This window comes from Eretmochelys imbricata, chromosome 1 (genome assembly GCF_965152235.1).
Source record: "Eretmochelys imbricata isolate rEreImb1 chromosome 1, rEreImb1.hap1, whole genome shotgun sequence".
NCBI lineage: Eukaryota > Metazoa > Chordata > Testudines > Cheloniidae > Eretmochelys > Eretmochelys imbricata.
The window spans coordinates 270,092,109-270,113,522 of NC_135572.1; the positions used below are offsets into that span (position 1 = coordinate 270,092,109).

Below are 21,414 nucleotides of genomic sequence, written 5' to 3' on the forward strand. Positions count from 1 at the left end.
CAAATTCCTGACACTTAACACTTGGGACAATGTCCTCAGTTACTGATATCTCTCCTGCCCTTGGGGATGTGTTGCTTTCATAGAATCATAGAATATCAGGGTTGGAAGGGACCCCTGAAGGTCATCTAGTCCAACCCCCTGCTCGAAGCAGGACCAATTCCCAGTTAAATCATCCCAGCCAGGGCTTTGTCAAGCCTGACCTTAAAAACCGCTAAGGAAGGAGATTCTACCACCTCCCTAGGTAACGCATTCCAGTGTTTCACCACCCTCTTAGTGAAAAAGTTTTTCCTAATATCCAATCTAAACCTCCCCCACTGCAACTTGAGACCATTACTCTTCGTTCTGTCATCTGCTACCATTGAGAACAGTCTAGAGCCATCCTCTTTGGAACCCCCTTTCAGGTAGTTGAAAGCAGCTATCAAATCCCCCCTCATTCTTCTCTTCTACAGGCTAAACAATCCCAGCTCCCTCAGCCTCTCCTCATAAGTCATGTGTTCTAGACCCCTAATCATTTTTGTTGCCCTTCGCTGGACTCTCTCCAATTTATCCACATCCTTCTTGTAGTGTGGGGCCCAAAACTGGACACAGTACTCCAGATGAGGCCTCAACAATGTCGAATAGAGGGGAACGATCACGTCCCTCGATCTGCTCGCTATGCCCTACTTATACATCCCAAAATGCCATTGGCCTTCTTGGCAACAAGGGCACACTGCTGACTCATATCCAGCTTCTCGTCCACTGTCACCCCTAGGTCCTTTTCCGCAGAACTGCTGCCTAGCCATTCGGTCCCTAGTCTGTAGCGGTGTATTGGATTCTTCCATCCTAAGTGCAGGACCCTGCACTTATCCTTATTGAACCTCATCAGATTTCTTTTGGCCCAATCCTCCAATTTGTCTAGGTCCTTCTGTATCCTATCCCTCCCCTCCAGCGTATCTACCACTCCTCCCAGTTTAGTATCGTCCGCAAATTTGCTGAGAGTGCAATCCACACCATCCTCCAGATCATTTATGAAGATATTGAACAAAACCGGCCCCAGGACCGACCCTTGGGACACTCCACTTGATACCAGCTGCCAACTAGACATGGAGCCATTGATCACTAGTTGGATAGAGGCCTGACTCTGCCTTTCTCTGACTTGGGAGCATGCTGCCCCCCTGCACTGTAGTGTCAATGGAACCCCCATCCATCTCTTCAATGGTTTCTAAGGTTCCATCATCCTTCTCCATGCTCCCCTCGGAGAGAGACACCTCCGTGTTCTCTAGAGCAGGTTGTGTCACGGATTTAGCTGCAACAGGCTTGCAGCTACCAGCTGGAACAGCCTTCTCACTGATAGACAATACCCTCTTCTCCCCCTTTGAGGACCCTAACACAATACTCTTTTTTGCTGCAGGTTACCACACCAACAGAGTTGGCCTTGTGGAAACAATTGTTCCCTACCAACATGTCCGCTGGAAGGTCCTCTAGAATTACTATAATTAAATCGCCTTCCAAACTTTCACACTCCACATGAACTTTTGCTACTGGCATGGGGAACCTGTCCAGACCAACCCCCTTTATCTTGGCCATTTGGTGATGCAAAATACTAGCCTCTGGGACCACACTTGGTTGGACCAGAGAAATCTGGGCCCCAGTATCCCTCCATCCCAGGCGCACTATGCCATTGACAGCCTTAACGTGTTACTTGTCTGGTTCATCAGGCCTTGTTTCCCTCAAGCTTGTGAGGTAAATTATGGGTGTTCCCACCTGGGTCCCCTCTGGGACCTCAGACAACCAGGCTTACTTTCCTTCAATTTGGGACATTTATTCCTCAGGTGCTCTGTGGAATTACTTCTGGGTTCTCCTGTTTTTATGGTGGTAGGGTTCGGGGGGTGGGGAAGAGATGAGTGTCCTGCCTCCTTATCACCCTCCTTCTTCCAAAGGGTAAAGCAGTGATCTTGCTTTACACCAGGTTTAAACCCCTCCTTCTGTGATTTGTTAGCATTAGATGCTTGAGCTTTCTCAAATTCATCATGTAGGGTAGCCACTTCATCAACAGTTTTCATCTTTTTATCCCATCAACACTGTTTCACATCATCTTTACATATACTCAGGAAATGTTCCTGAGCAACAAGATCATACATTCCTTCAAAACTTGTAACACTTTTTCCCCTTACCAACTTTTCCATCAAATCTTTCATCTGGTTCACAGATACCACATTACTCATCCCAGCACCCCTCTTAAGGCTTTGAAATTTTACTCCATATGTTTCAGGTGTCATCTGAAATGGTTTTAAAACCATTTCCTTGAATTTACCATAACCTGAAGCATCTCTAATTGGCATCTTGTTGAATATATCCAGAGCTCTCCAGGACACCTTTGTAATCAAAGTGGGCATCTTTTGGTCCTCAGGAATCTCATGAAATACATACAGCCTTTTGAAGCTGATAAAATATTTAGCAATATCCTGTCGCACTGTATGCAGGACACAACCATTCCCATTTGTGGATTTTTGGAGAGGTGGGACTCCCTGGTGTGTGGGGACTCTGGTTCTGCTTCTCTATCAAGTGCAGCTGGTGATTTCTCTCTCTTCTTCCTTCTCTTCCATGGCTAGTTTCTGGCCTTGATTTCTTTGACTTGCAATTCCATGGCCTTTCGGTGTGCAGCTTCTTGCCTGGCATTCTCTGCTTCCATTTCTTTTTATCTATAATGATTTTAATTCTAAAAGTCTTGTGTTCTTTTTTTCTCTCTTCTGCCTGCAATATGCTCCAGTTTCTTACTAGTTTCACTCATTTTCCTGTTTTTCTGTCTCTACTTCTCTTGTCCGAAATAAGCAAACAGAAAATAACAAACTGGTTAACTCTTTGACTGATCTCTAGCCACCACACTTAAATAGGACTTAAAATCATCACTAGTGTATGAAGTGCAAATCTCACTCAGAACAACAAGCTGTGCATTTAATCCAGTATGACCATGCCACTGTGATGGGTTCCCCCCGGGATGCTACCTGGAACTGGGATACCACTGAGCCATCTGACCCACCAACCTGGGCTTCCTTTCACACTGTACTGCTGTGACAAGCTTCAAAACCCTCCAGCCTGCACTTTCATCAGCATTCACACAGGTAGGGACAGACACAGCTGCAGTTACATGTAGACTCTCTAACCACCAGCTTCCCACTTGTCTAGTGGGTGATACCCAGGTGGAACTACATCTGAAGTACAGATACACAGTCAGTATTTATAACTTCAGATACAAAAATGATGCATGCATACAAATAGGATAATCATATTGAGCATATCATAACCTTTTCAATGACACCTTACACGACCCATCTTGCACACAATGCATCATAATTATGCCATAAACATATCATAATCGTATCACTGTGAAGAATATGGGGTGCAGTGTCACAGTAGGTTTCTGTGCTAGACGGACAGATGTTGGTGATTTGTATTTACAGTGCACTTGGAAATATAGACAATTTCACAAAACATTGCTGGAGAAGGAAATTCATGCTCCAGATTTAAGAATGGTTTCATGGCATTGTAAAATTTGTTCCACCAAAACTGCTGTAACATCTTTGTAAGTTCCTGAAGTCACTGACCTAAAAAAAGGATGGAATGTGCCACACAGGGTACAAAAACAAATTTCAGTTCCTTCTGAGCATCTATGACACTCCTACATATAGTTTAAAATGTAAATGTGCCCTGCCCATACCGTCTATCTTAGGATAAAATACTGCTCAACTACACTGGTATACCTGATTAGTACAGAGCAACTGTGCTGCCCACTTCAGGACTGGAGTATAAACTGAATGGTACAGTAACCCAATGAAAAAGAAATACATGCAGTAACAGTCACTAGATAGGAGGGGGCAAAAACATGCATATGTCCATGTTGCAAGGGCTCACATGTGCCCTTACCTGAGGGTACGAAGGACACACTGTGGTACTTTTTGAACAACGACAGTATATCACTACATCATTGTGTAGTTCAAGGGTGCAGAAATTCAAACTAGGACAAATAAATATAAACATAACTTACATTTCTAAAGCACCTTTCATTGTGCAGGATCCCAAAAGGGTCCCTTTATAAGGAATCACTCACTCTCAACAGAAACGCAACTGCCTCTGGGGTGGAACATGGATCACATTCTGTGTCAGCAACACAATGTTCATTTCTAGGAGGAGAAGTAAAAACTAACTTTTTCAAGTCGAAGCCGCTAAAGGTATGAATTTGTAACAGCCAGGACACGGATTTTAACAGCTTTTGTCTCTTCATGATCTTGGAGTAGTCATGGTCTGTTTTAGGTCTCATCAGAAAGACAGAACTTCCAGTAGTAGAGTTGTGTATTTAAAATATTTTTCGCCAAATGAGAAAGTTCTGTACGGTTTCTTCTCATACAATTTACCTAACTAAAGAACATACACCAATAATTAGCCACATTCACCTTGAGACACCAAGGTGCTCAATGTTAACTTACCGGACAATGCAGTTTATTTTTAATTTTTTTATTTTTATTTATTTATTTTTACAATTAAGGATGTACAGCTTACATCCCACAAGAAAAAGCAGAAAAAGTCCTTATGGAAAAAAACCCAAATATACTGAACACATACCGAATGGTACAGAAAGATGGGACTGGCTTTGATTTCAAAATTTCAATAAAAATAAAAAAAGATGTAATGCAACAGCTGCTCAATTCCCCAGTCTAAATAGGCACTGTAAAAAACGACATTTCAGCTTTCTCTGGCACATATTCCAGTCTAAATGCTCTGACTGTAACCAACTCCTAGGTTCCCATACAATCATTGGGAAACAACCTTAGAATAAAAGTTTAGTACCCACCCGCCCTCTTAAAAAAGCGTTCAATGCTGCTGTTTGGACTGGACCAGAATTAGAGAATTTTATAAAGGTTTGAGAGCACCCAAGGCAAGTAGTACAATATAATTTGTCACTATTTAACTTGCTTTGGAAAGGAGAGTAAAACAGTGAGAGCTGCACCTTGGTACATAAAACTGTCATCCTGGATAAAGAGAAATCGTTCAGATAAGTTTTACAGCTTGGTCAAAGTCAAGGACACAGCTTTAGGCATCATCAATTGAAGGGGTTCAATTCAGACTTAGTTATAACCACTTTTATATACTGTACATCTACCCTAGTTGCATCAGTGTCTGGAACTGCTCACTGGTGTCCCTTTGAACAACTGTAAACTAAACCATAGTATGCAACTCCATAGGAAGCTAGAGGATCCGGTGACTGTACAGCAGTTATATCTCCCCTGCTTCGCGCTCCTCTGAACTCCTCCGGTCTTCTGATCGACCATTAGCACTTTCATATGAACGTTTCCTGTCTTTGTTATCTCGGGGTGACCTCTCTCTTGAGCTCCTGTCTTTGTCACGTGATGTTCTGTCATGATCTCTTGACCGTTCTTTGTCTCTGGAAGATCTTTCTTTTGAGGATCTGAAAAGTGCAATACATTTGAGAACCCAAATTAGTCACGAATCTGTTGCTGCCACAAAAAACATGTTGTGTTAAAATTTTGTATTTATCTTTTGCAGACAGACCCCAGTTTGGTTCCATATAGACAAATACATGAGAAGCCGTCAGGAAACACAGACACCCCCGCCCCCCATATCCAATTTAAAAACAGTAGACTGGCAGAGTCAGCATTTTTGAAGTACACTTACCTACATGCCTCCAGCTTCCATCCAGGACACACCACACGATCCATTGTCTACAGCAAAGCTCTAAGATACAATCGCATTTGCTCCAATCCCTCAGACAGAGACAAACACCCAGAAGATCTCTATCAAGCATTCTTAAAACTACAATACCCACCTGCTGAAGTGAAAAAACAGATTGACAGAGCCAGAAGAGTACCCAGAAGTCACCTACTACAGGACAGGCCCAACAAAGAAAATAACAGAACGCCACTAGCCGTCACCTTCAGCCCCCAACTAAAACCTCTCCAGCGCATCATCAAAGATCTACAACCTATCCTGAAAGATGATCCCTCACTCTCACAGATCTTGGGAGACAGGCCAGTCCTCGCTTACAGACAGCCCCCCAACCTGAAGCAAATACTCACCAGCAACCACACAACAAAAACACTAACCCAGGAACCTATCTCCTTGCAACAAAGCTCGTTGCCAACAGTGTCCACATATCTATTCGAGTGACACCATCATAGGACCTAATCACATCAGCCAAGCCATCAGGGGCTCGTTCACCTGTACATCTACCAATGTGATATATGACATCATGTGCTAGCAATGCCCCTCTGCCATGTACATTGGCCAAACTGGACAGTCTCTATGCAAAAGAATAAATGGACACAAATCTGACAACAGGAATCATAACATTCAAAAACCAGTCGGAGACCACTTCAACCTGTCTGGTCACTCAGTAACAGACTTAAAGGTGGCAATTTTGCAACAGAAAAGCTTCAAAAACAGACTCCAACGAGAAACTGCTGAACTGGAATTAATTTGCAAACTAGATACCATTAACTTGGGCTTGAATAGAGACTGGGAGTGGCCAGGTCATTACACAAATTGAATCTGTATCCCCACACCTTCTTGTCAATGGTCTGAAATGGGCCATCTTGATTATCACTACAAACGTTTTTTTTCCCCTCCCGCTGATAATAGCTCATCTTAATTAATTAGCCTCTTAGAGTTGGTATGGCAACTTCCACCTTTTCATGTTCTCTGTATGTATATACAGACATCTTCTTCCTATATGTTCCATTCTGCGCATCTGATGAAGTGGGCTGTAGCCCATGAAAGCTTATGCTCAAATAAATTTGTTAGGTGCCACAAGTACTCCTGTTCTTTTTGCGGATACAGACTAACACGGCTGCTACTCTGAAACCTGTCATTTATTAGGGAGCTAAGCTTAAGGTTGCAACTTGCTTTTCATTAATTCTGATTTTGACCCTTTCCCCTGAAACTTTCACCAATAAAAGTTTCTGCCTGAAATTTCTCATGTGTGGTCTTCAGCCCAAGGAGAATTTTCTGGCACACTTTGAGGTTGATAAAGACAGTGAGTTTGAGATATGAAACATTTTTCTTTCCTTCTTTTTATAAACAGAAAGCAAACTACTGAAGTCTTCTAGTTTTTGGAATGCCATCCCTCAAGAACAGCTTTGTTTACAGACTCCAGAGTTGTTTTATTCATCCGTACTCATGAAAATTAGCATTTGAGTAATTTTATTTTTTAGATGCTTAACTATAACTATTTGAACTTTCAAGAACTCTTGTCAGACAATCACAGGAATTTTCTTCTGCAGATTTGTAGTATACCTTTAATCAAGTAAAAATCTGTGTCTCATATTCCCAGCCCCATAAGGGGTTAATACTTACTCCCCTTTGTAAAGCACTTTGAATCTATAGACGAAAAGGCTCTAAGTGATAGTACCCCCGAAGCTTTCCAGGGTTATAAAAAAACTAAATGATGGAAAGGGAAATTATTATAGTGATCAAGAAATCCTGTGTACTTAAAACTAATATAGGAGATTGCCCCTGTCTCCACTAACGGAATGGTGTTGAGAGTTTGTATTAGTGTCTCACTATCTTAACTCTTCAAAGGACAAGATCTACAATCTGTTCCCAAGTTTTGATGCAGACTTCCTTTTTGAGCTTGGATAAGTGACAACCTCAGTTCCCCCACCTGTAAAATGGGGATTACTCCACAGGAGTTTTTGTGAAACTTAAATATTTAAAAAACATCTGGAGGCCCTCAGATGGAGGGTCATATAGAAGTACATAGTATCAGTTACTCACAGTAACTCAAACTATAGACCAAAGAATTAAGAAATTATAAAAGTTGTTACAACCTGGCCTAGTTACCACCCTGTATGGTCAGTCTGTTATGAGTGGATCCAATCACCACATCCTATTGCGCTTCCAAATCAACTGGGTCTGGGTAGAATCTAGTCACTGTCTCTAGCTCTGGGACTATGGATACACATTCAGGTTCAGACCTGTTTGACACTCTACCTTGGACTTAGGGTGCCACCACCCAGAGGCCCTACACCCCCAAATCAGTGTCTGAGCCCTACTGTGCACCCCACACCCCAGTTGCTTCCCAGAGCTCCACCAAGCCTGTGGGACAACGTGGCAGGAAAGCAAGGAAATGAAGGTTACTTACTTGTAGCTGGACTCCCTTGAGATGAGCCTCTGCATAGTCACACTATGGGAATCATGGCACCTGTGCTGTGAGTTTTCAGTACCTTCTGGAAAGCAGTGTCTGTTGAGGCCATTCTCCCCTCTCTCCTCCACCCACCCTAGATTTTTGAGGATAGAAAGGGAAAATGGCCCTACCTGCTCTCCAGTTCTTTCCACTAATTTTGGAATACTTACCCTGAGACACTCCAGAAGTAGGGAATGGGTGTGCATGTGTGTGTGTGTGTGTGTGTGTGTGAATATGCAGAGCCTCATCTCGAAGAATTCCGGTTACAGGTAAATAACCTTCATTTCTTCTGAGTGGCATCTGCACATTCCCGCTTGTGGGAGTTTAGTAAGCAGTACAACCTGCAAGAAGGTAGGCTGAAGAGTTCTGGGTAGACAAGGTCAACAGAATACTTAAAACAAGCATCAGCTCTGCATAGAGTGAACAGAAGTGACCAAAATTCTCGCTTTCTTAAAAAAAAAAAAACCAAAAAAACCCCCACACACCCTGGTTACTAACCTTTCTGTAACTGTTGTTTTTAGAGAGGTGTTGCACATGTCCATCAAGTTGGCTCCAAGCACCCTCTGGTGTTGCGCACTCACAGCATTGGTATAAAGGGCCTTGCTGACTCTGCTCCCCCTAAGTTTCTTCTTACTGACTGACTCCGATGAGAGGGGACTGACGGTGGGTTTTGGAATAGACACGTGCAATACATCTTGAAGAACAACAGTTACAGAAAGGTTAATAACGTGTTTTTTTTCCTTCAAGTGCTTGCACATGTCCTTTCCAATTTAGGTGACTCACAAGCAGTTGTAGAGAGGAGCTTGTAGTTCAAGGACAGCCTGACAGCAAGACTGCGCAGCTGAAGTTGGCGTTGTCTCTAGCTAGTTGGGTGATGACATAGTGCGTTGAGATATGTGCACGGATGACCAAGTTGCCACTCTGCAGATGTCCTGAATAGGGAATTGCATTAGGAAACTGGCCGAAGAGGACTGCAATCGTGTGAAACGAGCAGTCAAGTTAGCTAGGGATGATACGTCTGAGTTCATAACATGCTAGGATGCATAAAGTAATCCAGGATGAACTTCTTTGAGCGAAGATGGGAAGGCCCTTCATTCTCTATCACTATGAACGGCGGAGTCAATCTGCGGAATGGTTTGGTCCTTTGTATATAGAAAACCAGAACCTGCATAACATCCAAAAAGTGTAGGCGTTGTTCCTCTCTGTTCACATGCGGTTTAGAGTAGAATACCGTCAGGAAGATAGCTTGACTGCAATGGAATTGCTTTGGGAGGAACGGCAGGTGTAGTAGCAGCTGAACCTTATCTTTGAAGAAGATCATATATGGGAGTTCGGATGTAAGTGCCCCAATTTCTGAAACCTTTCTGGCTGAAGTGATGGCTACTAAGGTGGCCACTTTCCAGGAGCGGTGCAACAAGCACGTTGCTAGCTTAGATGCTAGTGTTAGATGAAGAGAGCTGAGGTTCAGATGAAGCAGTCAACCGTGATCTTGGGAGATCGGGTCTGGGAGTAGCATGAGCAACAGCAAGGTCTCTGTTGAAAGCCCTAACAGGGTGGTAAACCAATGTTGTCTGGGCCATGCTGGGACTATGAGAATGACCTGCACCCGGTCCAGCTTAATCTTCATCAGAACCTTGTGTATCAGCCAAGGAGGAGAGAATGCATAATACAGGTGATTTGTCCATGACAACAAGAACGAGTCTGTCAGAAACCCTGGGCTGTGGCCTCGTAGGGAGCAAAACTGGTGGCATTTCCTGTTGTTTCAGGTAGCAACAGGTCTATAAGGGGAGTCTTTCACTGTTGGAAGATGTCCCATTGGAGGCACCACTTGTGGTGAGAGGAGAAAGACTTGCTGAGGTGATCCACCAGCTGGTTCTCAATTCCCGGAAGGTAAGATGCTTCTAGACTGATCGAGTGTGTAATGCAGAACTCGCACAGCTGGGCTGATTCCTAATATTTTGGGGGTGGGGACGGACGACAGGAGAGCACACATGCCGCAATGTCTGTTGATGTAGAACATGGCTGTCATGTTGTCTGTGAGAACTAAAACAGTTTTGTTTGTAATGTGAGATAAGAATGCCTGACAGGCTAGATGAATTGCCCTGAACTCCCTGTCATTGATATGCAGGGAAAGCTCTTCCTGAGACCAGAGGCCCCGAGTCCTGAGGGACCCTAGGTGTGCTCCCCGGCTAAGGGCTATGGAGTCAGCTACTAGCAACATGGACGGTAGAAGCTGTGAAAAGGGTACCCCCATACATACTATGCAGTGGTTCAGCATCACGTCAGTGTATCGAGGACATGAGCAGGAACAGTGAGCACCAAATCCAGGTGATGATGCAAGGGAGAGTATACCATGGCCAACCAGGCTTAGAGAGGTCTGAGATGTAGCCTCGCGTGTTGCACTACATATGTGCATGAAGCCATGTGGCTCAGAAGTCCCTGACAGTTTTGTGCTGTCATAACTGGATAAACCTGGAGGGACATTTTCAGGGCCACAATTGACCCGGAAAATCGCTTTTGAAGTAGGGCCCTCATAGGCATGGAATCGAGAATCACACTGATGAACTCTCTAGAAGGGTGGATTTCTGATCATTTATCAGTAGGCCTAGCGCCCAGAAGGTTGACTGGATGAGATGGATATTGGATTCCACCTGAGCTCTGGACTGTCCTCTGACTAGCCAGTTGTCTTGGTACGGGAATAAGCGAACTCCCTTTTTTCTGCGGAAGGCCACCACCACAACCATACGTTAGGTGAAGACACATGGGGCGGCTGACAGGCTGAAAAGAAGAATCGCAAACTGGTAAGGAACTTGGTTCATGACAAATCTTAGGAACCTTCTGTGGCCATGAAAGATTGATATGTGGAAGTATGCATCTGTTAGATAGAGGACAGCATACCACTCCCAGTGAGTAAATGATGGAAACCAATGAGACCATGTGAAATTTAAGTTCTTGAGATAGTGGTTGAGATGATGCAGGCCAATAGTAGATCTGAGACCACCCTTGGCTTCCAGGATTAGAAAATAATGGGAATAGAACCCCTTTCCTCTTAAGTGGAATGGAATCTCTTTCACAGCTCCCTTCCGAATGGGGGACTGCACTTCTTGTTCTAAGAGTTGCTCGTGAGAAGGGTCCCAGAAGATGGGTGAGAAGGTGGGGTAGAGAAGGTGGGGTAGACAAAAATTGGATGGTGTATCCCACTTCTACTGTGCTTAGAACCCAACGATCTGAGGTAAGGTGGGTCCAGGCATTGAGGAAGCGGGAGAGTCAGTTGGAAAACAAGGAAAAAATTCCCTAGGCAAATGAGGTGTTCCGGCAACCATCACAGGCGGTAAGAAGGAACTGAGGGGGAGCGGGGTTGGTAAGGCCTCTTACACCAGCGGTATGAGTAGAGTCCTGTAAATCTGCCAATATCCACTTTATATCTACAACTGTGGATGTGGATATCTGCAGACCATTTTTGCAGATTGCGGATGGATGCGTATACTAATTCTGTATCCATGCAGGGCTCTAGCTATGAGCGTGCAACACCATACGGAGCTAGAGCTGACCTGACAGATGCCACTAGGGGAAAAAATTCTGGCAACTGTGCTCAGGGCGCACACACACCTAATTGGAATGGATATGTGTAAGCACTCAAAGTAGTGTTAATGAGGGAAAAATTTTGCTAAAAAAAACAAAATAAAACAAGACCACATACATAGTACAGTAACAGTCATGCAACATGATGTGATGACGACAGTGTGAAGGTATGCCATGGATGCTACTTTTGGTCCTGGATAAGGGCTGACAGTTCCAGGAGACTGAAGCCCTGACAGGTGATAATTGTGAAACAGTGCATTTTACATGGACAATCTTTGGACCACGAGGGCCTGACTCCTCTTATGTCAGCTCCATCTCTCCAAGGGCTTGCAGTTCTTATAGATAAGCTTTGGCCCCATATAAATAATGGCAAAGTTTTCTGAATATACAAAGTACGATACCAAAAGGTAATTGGCTTTGTTTGCAGCAAGAGACACTTAGATTGGATATTAGGAAATGCTTTCTAACTATAACGTTAGTAAAGCACTGGGACAGGTTATCTAGGAGCTTGTGAAATCCATATAATTGAGGGTTTTAAGAAATGGTTAGACAAATATCTGTCAGGGATGTTGCAGGTATATTTAATCCTTCCTCAGCCTGGAGAGGTGGACATCCTATATTTCTATACTTCCTCATTGAATGTAAATGAGGCATAGGTCCATATAGACATGCAAGTGGTCAGAATAAGATGGAAAGCCCAGGCATCTCATTTAGGATAGACATGAGGGCAGGACCACCTGTTCTGTAAGAATGAAACTTAAAGGAGATAGTTTCTGAGATACAAGCCTAATGACTATCTATACTATCAAGAATAGTATCTTCACAGAGACACAATCCAGAGAACATGTGACCAATGTTTAAATGGAAACCTCTGAGGTTTACGAGGATAAAAATTACTATCCCACAGCTCATGCTAGACGGAAACACCCTAGGGTGAGACAAATGAACCTATTCTTCTGCAACATTTGCAGTACATCCTAAACATTACAATGGAGAATTTAGTCTACTTTAATGCAGCTCTTACAGCAAAATAACTACCCCAAGCAGCTCTAGAGGTACAGAGAGCAACCCTGTCACAGAGAAGGTTATTCCTAAAGGAAGAAAGACTGTCAATGTGTATCAGATGTTAGAAAAGATGACAACCAAATGTCTTTTGGCTGGAGTTTCTTTAAAAAAAAAAAAAACTCACAAAACTATCTCAAATGTAATAGTCAAAACAACAGTCAAGGAAGCCTTATCAAGTTCACCAACTTAGGAATTGTTCAGATGGGGAATTGAAAGGGATTCATAGAGTAGGTCTGACTGATTAAATGCTCGTGTTTTTCAACTTTCAGACATCAGCATAAACGCTCCATCAAGAGACCGAACAATATAGAGTCAAGATGTCAACCAGAGAAACTTCAAATCTGGATGGAAACAGGAGACTCAGTTGTTCGGAAAGCAGGACTTGATGGATACATCATAACCAAAATACTGAATGACAGACTTGTCCATCTCTAACCACGACTACTGATAACTTTATACCAACCTAACATCAAAATCCCTTTTGGTTTAATAAATCAAGGGCAACATGCAAAGAATTTCCTGTTCCAAGTGCGGGAAAGGAGTGAGTGGTACATTAGGACATACTTATCTCTGGTTCAGAGCCATAGGAAGGCACATTATCCCTATTCGGAAAGGACTTTAGTCATATTTAACCCATTTGCAGAACAAGGTAATACAAGATGGAGACCTCAAACAGAGTACTTGTATAGTTGAATGAAACTTCTCAAAGAATCTGTCAATACGTCTTCTTTCCCTGGTAGATAAGACACAGAACCAATCCAATGAAGGTATTTGACTTTGTGAACAGGAAATCTCCCTGTCAGAAACTGTTATAGCAAACTCCTCTTCCGTGGTGTGTGTGATACATTCATGTAATGCTGTCCATCATAATTTAGACAGATTTGCATTTGATGGCGGGGAGAAGAGCATGGCTGGTCAGGGCAGTCTTTCACTCAGCTGCTATGTCTTTACATGGAGCTACATCTTCCCCCAAGATCACAAACCTGGGAGTGGATGGAGATGAAGGTGAAGACCCATTTCCACCCTCTAAGACTATTACTGCACACAACTGGAATATAAAGAATTTTCTGGAAAGCATGCTCTTCCCCATCTTATGAAATCCTGCATCTGGAAGATACTGAGGCATTGTAGCTAAGTAGTTCCTAGAAAAGGTTGTAGAGTCCTAAAGAGTTCTGCTGAAGTCTCAGACATAACCTGGTATTAAAGCTATCAAGTAACTGCATAGATAAGGAACCTGTCAAATGCAGAAAAGCTTACAGTTCTGGAATATATCAAGGCTTTAGTGACCACAAATTTTCTAAGTGAGTATCAAAGTTGTGTAAACTACTAGGGAAGAACCATCTAGACACATAGAGAGTCAAGTCTATATAGAGACAAACACTCAAACATTCAAGGAGAGAGTCATGACAGCCAGGCAACACTTACTGCCATAGAAATGGCAATCAGAAAGGTACAGCTTTACTGATTGAGATCTTCTTCAACTCCAATTAGAGATACGTATAAAGAAATAAATATGCAACAATTGCACAGAAAGGGGGGTAAGCCTGGAACATTTCTGGAAATTAAAAAGAGCTCTTTCTCTGGAACTCAGAAGTATGATGCCCTTCAGGATATTAGTACAGCCAGACAGCAGACTTCTCCATGCCACGTAGTCCTGTTGTCCACCCTGTATGAGAGGTGGCAAACCTCATTCACACTGTGGCCAGGAAATAAACCTTATGCAGCATTTAAGTGTAGGCAATGGATGTTTCAACCCTTAGGTTCAACGGTCCTTCCAAATTGGAATGAACAGAAGCTAGGTTTACTGAGACCCGAAAGGCGGGTCCACTGCTCCATTGTACCAGAGTACTCTTAGAGCCAAGGCTTGCTTACTAAAGCTAAATATCAGTGCCTATATGCGTTTCTACTACACATAGGAGGGAGGCGTAATGTCATTGGTAGCCAATCCCAGACACTGGACTCCTTCCGCGTTTAGAACCAGAAGCTAGGTATACAGAGCCCAATAATATTCTGATAAAAATTCCTCTTGCAAGAGGTTATGTTGATTAATCCATGTGTCTATTTATGTCTGATCTAGAACAGTGGTTCTCAACCAGGGGTACACGTACCCCTGGGGGTACGCAGAGGTCTTCCAACGGCTACATCAACTCATCTAGATATTTGCCTAGTTTTACAACAGGATACATGAGAAGCACTAGCAAAATGAGTACAAACTAAAATTTCATACAATGACTTGTTTATAATGCTCTATATACACTATACACTGAAATATAAGTACAATAATTATATTCCATGGTCAAAATGAGAAAGTAAGCAATTTTTCAGTAATAGTGTGTTGTGACACGTGTATTTTTATGTCTGATTTTGTAAGCAAGTATTTTTCAAATGAGGTGAAACTTGGGGGTACACACAACAAAAATCAGACTCCTGAAAGGGTACAGTAGTCTGTAAAGGTTAACAGCCACTGATCTAGGAGATATCAGAGTGGGCCTCAAAGCCCATCATATACATCTCTAAATCTAAATAGGTCCTACAGCATGGTATCTTCTCTGCAGAACCTTGGCAACTTGCTTTTTAATTCCCTGGACTTCAGTATCTTTTTTTTGCCTTTGCATTTGAGGGCTACAAAAAGGGTCAGAAGCCAAAAGGCAATCCTTTCTGGATCAGACTGATCCTGTGACACCGTAACCTGTCTCTCCTACAAAAGCTGCACAGCAGAGAAATCTTTGTATACTTGAAATCTCTCAGAATCAATAGAACTTTAGTGGGTATAGACCCTCAGATCTGAAGGGAGTCTCATCTAGGTATCAGTTCTCAGCCTTTCAGATCTCAGCATCTGTATCTTGCAAACTTGGATCTGATCAGAAGCTTGTTCTTCCCCCTTTCCAGTGTTGCAAGGGTTTCTCCACAATGAATTTGTTTCCTCAAGCCACTATATTGGGTACAGAATCAATAAGGCAAGTAGTTCTGCCAAGATCATGGTGTTGGAATTTCAGTAACATGGTCTTAGTCAGAGGTGGGCAAACTATGGCCCGCAGGACTGGCCTGCCCGGCCCCTGAGCTCATGGTCAGGGAGGCTAGCCCCCCTCCCCCGCAGCCACACTGCTGCGCGGGCAGTGCTCTGGGCACCAGGGCTGCACGCTCCTGCAGGGCAGAGTGGCAGCGTGTCTGGCTCTGGCTGGGCAGCATGGCTGCCAGACATGCTGCTCTGAGCGGCATGGTAAGGGGATGGGGGGGAGGGGTTGGATAAGGGGCAGGGGGTCCCTGGGGGCAGTGGTTCGGGGGGGGGGGGGAAGAAGGGGATGATAAACGGGGGGGTTTAGATGGGGGGGTGGGGGGGGGTTGGATGGGGGAGTTCTGAGGGGGGCAGTCAGGGGGCGGGAAGTGAGATGGGTAGGATAGAGGATGGGGGCCAGGGTGTTTGGGAACATGTGCACAGCATTCCCCACCCGGCCCTCCATACAGTTTCGCACCCCAGTGTGGGCCTTGGGCCAAAATGTTTGCCCACCCCTGGTCTTAGTGGTGCAGAACCACTAGACAAATTACTTCTCAATAGTTAAAGATGTCTGATTCTTATGCTGGCTACATCCCAAGCAATATGATCTCTTCTTGGTAACCATGCTTGGCAGTTATTCATATCTGGCTGTTGAATCTGGATCCATGTTATCACTCAGGATCCACGTTGGTTCTGGCTCTGGATATGTACTTGCCAGCCACTCATCTATGCTTAGCTGTAAAATTCGGATTTTTTTCCCTTTTGTAGCCTGAACCCATGCTTTGCTGCAGCCTCAGATCTGGGTTTTGCAGCTCCAGATCCTGACTCTCCTGATCATGATCCTTTGGAAACTGGATCCAGTGGCCAGAGAGCCCCTTTAGGCACATTAGGTCTCTGAGGTCAACCTGGACAGACCCTGGAACCTTGAGGATGACCAGATGCCGAAGCTGATGCTAGACTTACAAATGGCCAGACTTAGTTGACTGAGCCGGAGGAGCCTCCCCTGTCAGCTGGGTGGTGTGAAATGGCCCAACCCCCTCCTGTCAGTCCAGACAAAACCCGTGTCAGACAAGCATCTGCTCTCCTCTTTTAAAAGAAAAACTTCACAAACTAACTAAAAACAAAATCTGCCCCAAAGTTTACCAAAGAGATGGGTGGTGGGAATAGATGAGGAAAGCATCAAGGACACTGAAAGCTTATGCTCAAATAAATGTGTTAGTCTCTAAGGTGCCACAAGTACTCCTTGTTCTTTTTGCTGATACAAACTAACACAGCTCCCACACTGAAACCTGTGTTCAATATAGGTTCTCTGCCCCTCTGGTGGTTAAAATGAATTGTAAGGCAGTTAGGGCCACTCCCCATTTCCTACCTTCAGAACCCTCCAGGATAAGAGGGGGAGGAAGGGGCAAGTGGCCCCAACGGATGCAGCTTTCCAGAAGGCTCTGGAAGCTCATAGTGTAGGTGCCTAGGAATAAACAGAGATCTAATGAAGAACAATACAGACTAATAAGAATTTGTTAACCATAGTGACTTTACTCTTAAAGCACTTGAGAGAGAGAGAGAGAGATTTCTCTGAAAACAACAAAAGTCTTAAGATTCATCTTCCCGATGTCTGATCTCTCCCCTTTTGTAAGTCTAAGATTTGCCAGCACTTCAGGCTGGGCAGAGTCCAACCTGCTCAACCCCTCTCTGTCTCTGCAAGTTCTCCTTTGCATGGTGAAGGTGGGACCCTGGCACAGAACAGTACCCCACTGTTCTGTTGCCATCTCTCTGCCACATGCTCCACTAGGAAACTCCAGCCCCTTCCACGAGTCATGCCTGCCCCCCTTGTTTAGAAAAAACATTCATCCATGAGGATGTGCCAGTAGTTGAGCCATTCAAAATCAACAGCTCCCCGCTCTATCAGATGTTCCATGACTTCCAATCCATCAGTGTTGATCAGTTGTGACTTCTTAGCCTTCTCCTTCCTGTCTTTCTTCTACTGAGGTGTTTGATTAGCTCCTTGCTTCACACTTCCCCACCCTCTCCTCTTTTGCCTTCCCCTCCCATCACAAGGTCCACCCTGCCAATCCACAGCCATGGCTCACCCTGACATCCAATTCCTCAGCTCCTGCTCTCACACCGCAGAACATCTCTGGAGGAAATTCTGTGACCAGGCTGACTTCCTCTGCTACAAATTCATTCTTATCTCCTTCAGTTCTGCCAGTTCCCTTACTAAGCAACTCCACTTCTCCACATTAATTGAATCCTACACCCAGAACCCCAGCCATCTTTTACTGACTCCTCAAAATCTCCCCTCCTCCTGCCTCTACCTCTCTCCCCGCACAGGATCTCAGATTTCTCTCAAGAGAAAACTGACAAGATACAGCATATGAACTTCCCCCTCCTTTTACCTTGGCTTCCCTTCCCTTTCCTACACTTCTCATCTCCTTCTCCTGTCACAGAAGTTTCTAGTCTGCTCTCCTCCTGTAACCTTTCCACTTGTCACTGTAATCCCATCCCACACCCTTATCTCACTCATGCCCACTCTCATGCCTTTCCTTACTTTTCCCCCCCTCAACCTCCAACTCTCCTCACAATACAAGCATACTTTAGTCTCTGACATCTTAAAAACACCACCCTTAATTCCACTTGCCTCTTCAACTATCATGCCTTTTTCCCTTTCATCTCTAAACTATTTGGACACATGGTCTACAATTTCTGTCTGGAGTGCCTCTTGTCCAATTCAGTCCTACACTTTCTCTGATCTGGTTTCTATCTGCTGCACTCCACTGAAACCACTCTAGCCAATCTCTCATGACTTTTTCCTCCTAAAGCTCAGAACCAGTACTCTCCATCCTCCTGCTTGACCTGCAGCCTTCTGTGACAACACTGACCACACTTCACTTCTTGAAATCATGCCCTCCCTTAGCTTCCATAGCACTCTCTCCTGATACGCCTCTTCTACACCTCTAACACTACTTCAACATGTACATCAGATCTTCCTCATTCCCCCCTCCCCCAACTTTCTGTGAAGATTACACAGGGCTCTGTGCTTTGTACCCTCTCTTCTCCCTCCACACTTTATCTTTGTGTAATCCCATTTGCAAACATACATTCAACTACTATCATGATGCTGATGATTCACAGATCTACCTCTCTATTCCAGACCTGTCTCCTTCTATGCAAACTACAATCTAATCTGGTCTCTCTGACATCTTCTTGAGCATGTCTAGCTGTCAGCTCAAACACAACATAGCTGAAACAAAACTCCTAATTTTCTTCTCACCAAGACTTCCCCACTGCCTTTCTTGATCTCTGTGGACACCACCACAATCCTGCCTGTCACTCAGGCCTATAACCTGGGTATCATTTTTCATTCAGACCGCTCTTTAGGTCCTCACATCTTGGCCAAGTTTAAGTCTTGCAGATTCTTTGTGCATAACATCTAAAATATTGCCTTTCTGATTCATCCACACAGCTCAAACTCTCATCCAAGATCTCATCTTTGTCCCAATTACTGCAACATCATTCTCTACTCTTGACAATACAGTTTTGCCTGATTATCTATTCAGAATACTGCTGCAAAGATTGTTTTCCTAGCCTGTTGCTTTGACCACATTCTTTGCAACCCTCCACTGGCTCCCCTTTTTCTATCACAACATACATAAGTTGCTTGTGTTCACTTTTAAGGACAGCCTATTCCCACATACCTATCATCTCTCATTAGAGAACGAGATGCTGATCCTCACCTACAAGTGGCCCAAGATGCCAGCCTCCATCACCTACTTGTTAAATTTTCTAATAGGCATCTTTGTGCTTTCAACCACACGTTTGGGAGAAGCTCCCCATAAACTTCCTCCTTCCAGACCCTCCTCAAGGCACTGCTTTGCCACGATGCCTAAAAAAAAAACCTAACAATGGTTTGGCTGCTCTTGTGCTGAGACCACTGCTTATCAAGCTGACCAGTACTGTCTCACTGCTTCCCTGTACTCTTGTCTGTCTGTATCCATCTGTTGTCTCTTGTCGTATACCAGACCATAAGCTCTCTGAGGCAGAAACTGGGTTTTTTTTGGATCTGTGTTTCGACAATACCTAGCACAATGGGCTCCTAGTCCACAACTAGGGCTCAGAGATGCTACAGTAATACAAAAATCACAACAAATGGCTCTCAGCAACAGTCCTTCAATGAGATATCAAACACCTTTCCCAGGCAGGGAAGCTGTCTGGAATGCAGTACAATAGGTTATCTTCAGGAACATTCAGGCTTATTTTCACTCACAGTACAGCACGGGGTTCACAATTTGACAAATATGTTGCACTTTGTCACAGCAGTTCCTTCCCTCCCTCCCCCCCCCAAACAGACAAAAGGTAACCCTGTTTCTGTATCACTGCTCATGCTAAAACAATGACTGAAATCTGGAAATGCCCCACAAGGTGTTTAAAATTACTAAGTGTTCTTGGTAAACAATTACATTTCTAGCCATAGTTTCTGGAAACAGTTACAACTGTTTTCTGGTTTCAGGGAAGGGAAACTACTTCTGTCAGGAGGCCAACATTTACCGTTTTTTGCGCTCTCTGCTCCTGTCCCTGGAACTATGCCTGCTTCTCTGATGGCTGCGGCTCCTGCTGCGACTGCTGGAGCGAGACCTGTGACGGTGGCGTTTCTCACGGGATTTGGAGCGAGTTCTTCTCTTTCGCTCCCGGGAGGCAGAGCGAGATCGATGTCTGCGGCGATCTCGAGACCTAGATCTGGAAACAGAAAAAGGATTTACGGTGAATGAGGCAGTCAGCTGCTCTACCAGTATACCAATATTTAGTGCTGTGTACATAGTATTGGGTCTGTACAGAGATCAGTTTCCAATTATCACAGCTATTATGCATTTCTCAGAGAGACTGGCCTGAAGGAGGAAAGTGATGAGGGAATCCTCCAAATTCCCCTGTGACAAGTCCAACCAAATTTAGAGCAGATGAAGGGAAGACTGTACGTCTGGCCATTTGCCACTACCTTTCAAAGAAATCAAAGTGCTTATTTGACAGAGTCTATTTAACAAACAGATAAAGTTACAGAGTGTTGATGTTATGGAAGATGCTGTGACAATGAGCCTTTGGGTAGGTGCTTTATGTTGCAGTTCTGTCTATGAAGCCTTCTATTTACGACATGATATGCACCAGCTATCACTGAAGTTTTAAAACAAGAGCTATATTCTGGTTTAGGGTCACTAACACAAGACTATATTTGCAGGCTCTCAAACCCCTGAAGGTTTATTATTACAAATTCTTTCCTATTGAAAAGGATGGCAATGCAAACTAGTGGCTTCCAACTGAAGCTTAAGAGGCAAGGTGCATTGCCTAAGTACTGACACCTCTGGACGGGTCATCTGTGGATACTGAACCTGGGACCTCTGGGTCTAAAAGGACAAGTGTCTATTGCTTAAGCTAAAGGACCTGGACCATCAGCTTGCAAGCAGTCACAGATGCAAGCCTTTTAACATGTTCTAACTACTATCAGAGGAGGAAAAAAACATCTTGTTCGCCATGGGCGAACACATGTGCATACACAGTCCAATACCATGGTGATCAGTGCAGTATAAATCTGTTGAGAACGGCCATCCTC

General features: G+C 44.1%; 1 protein-coding gene across 3 annotated transcripts in view; it reads right to left on the reverse strand.

Moving 5' to 3' along the window:
- Nucleotides 1-4,476: 4,476 nt before the first annotated feature.
- Nucleotides 4,477-21,414, reverse strand: part of LUC7L2 (LUC7 like 2, pre-mRNA splicing factor) — a 58,661-nt gene continuing 41,723 nt past the window's right edge. For all 3 annotated transcript variants that reach the window (XM_077831137.1, XM_077831145.1, XM_077831128.1), the window contains 2 exons: nt 20,361-20,549; nt 4,477-5,443 (listed from right to left, as the gene is read on the reverse strand). In XM_077831137.1, the coding sequence (XP_077687263.1) occupies nt 5,251-5,443; nt 20,361-20,549 (382 nt within the window). In that variant the 3' untranslated portion in view covers nt 4,477-5,250. The remainder of the gene's footprint in view (nt 5,444-20,360; nt 20,550-21,414) is intronic.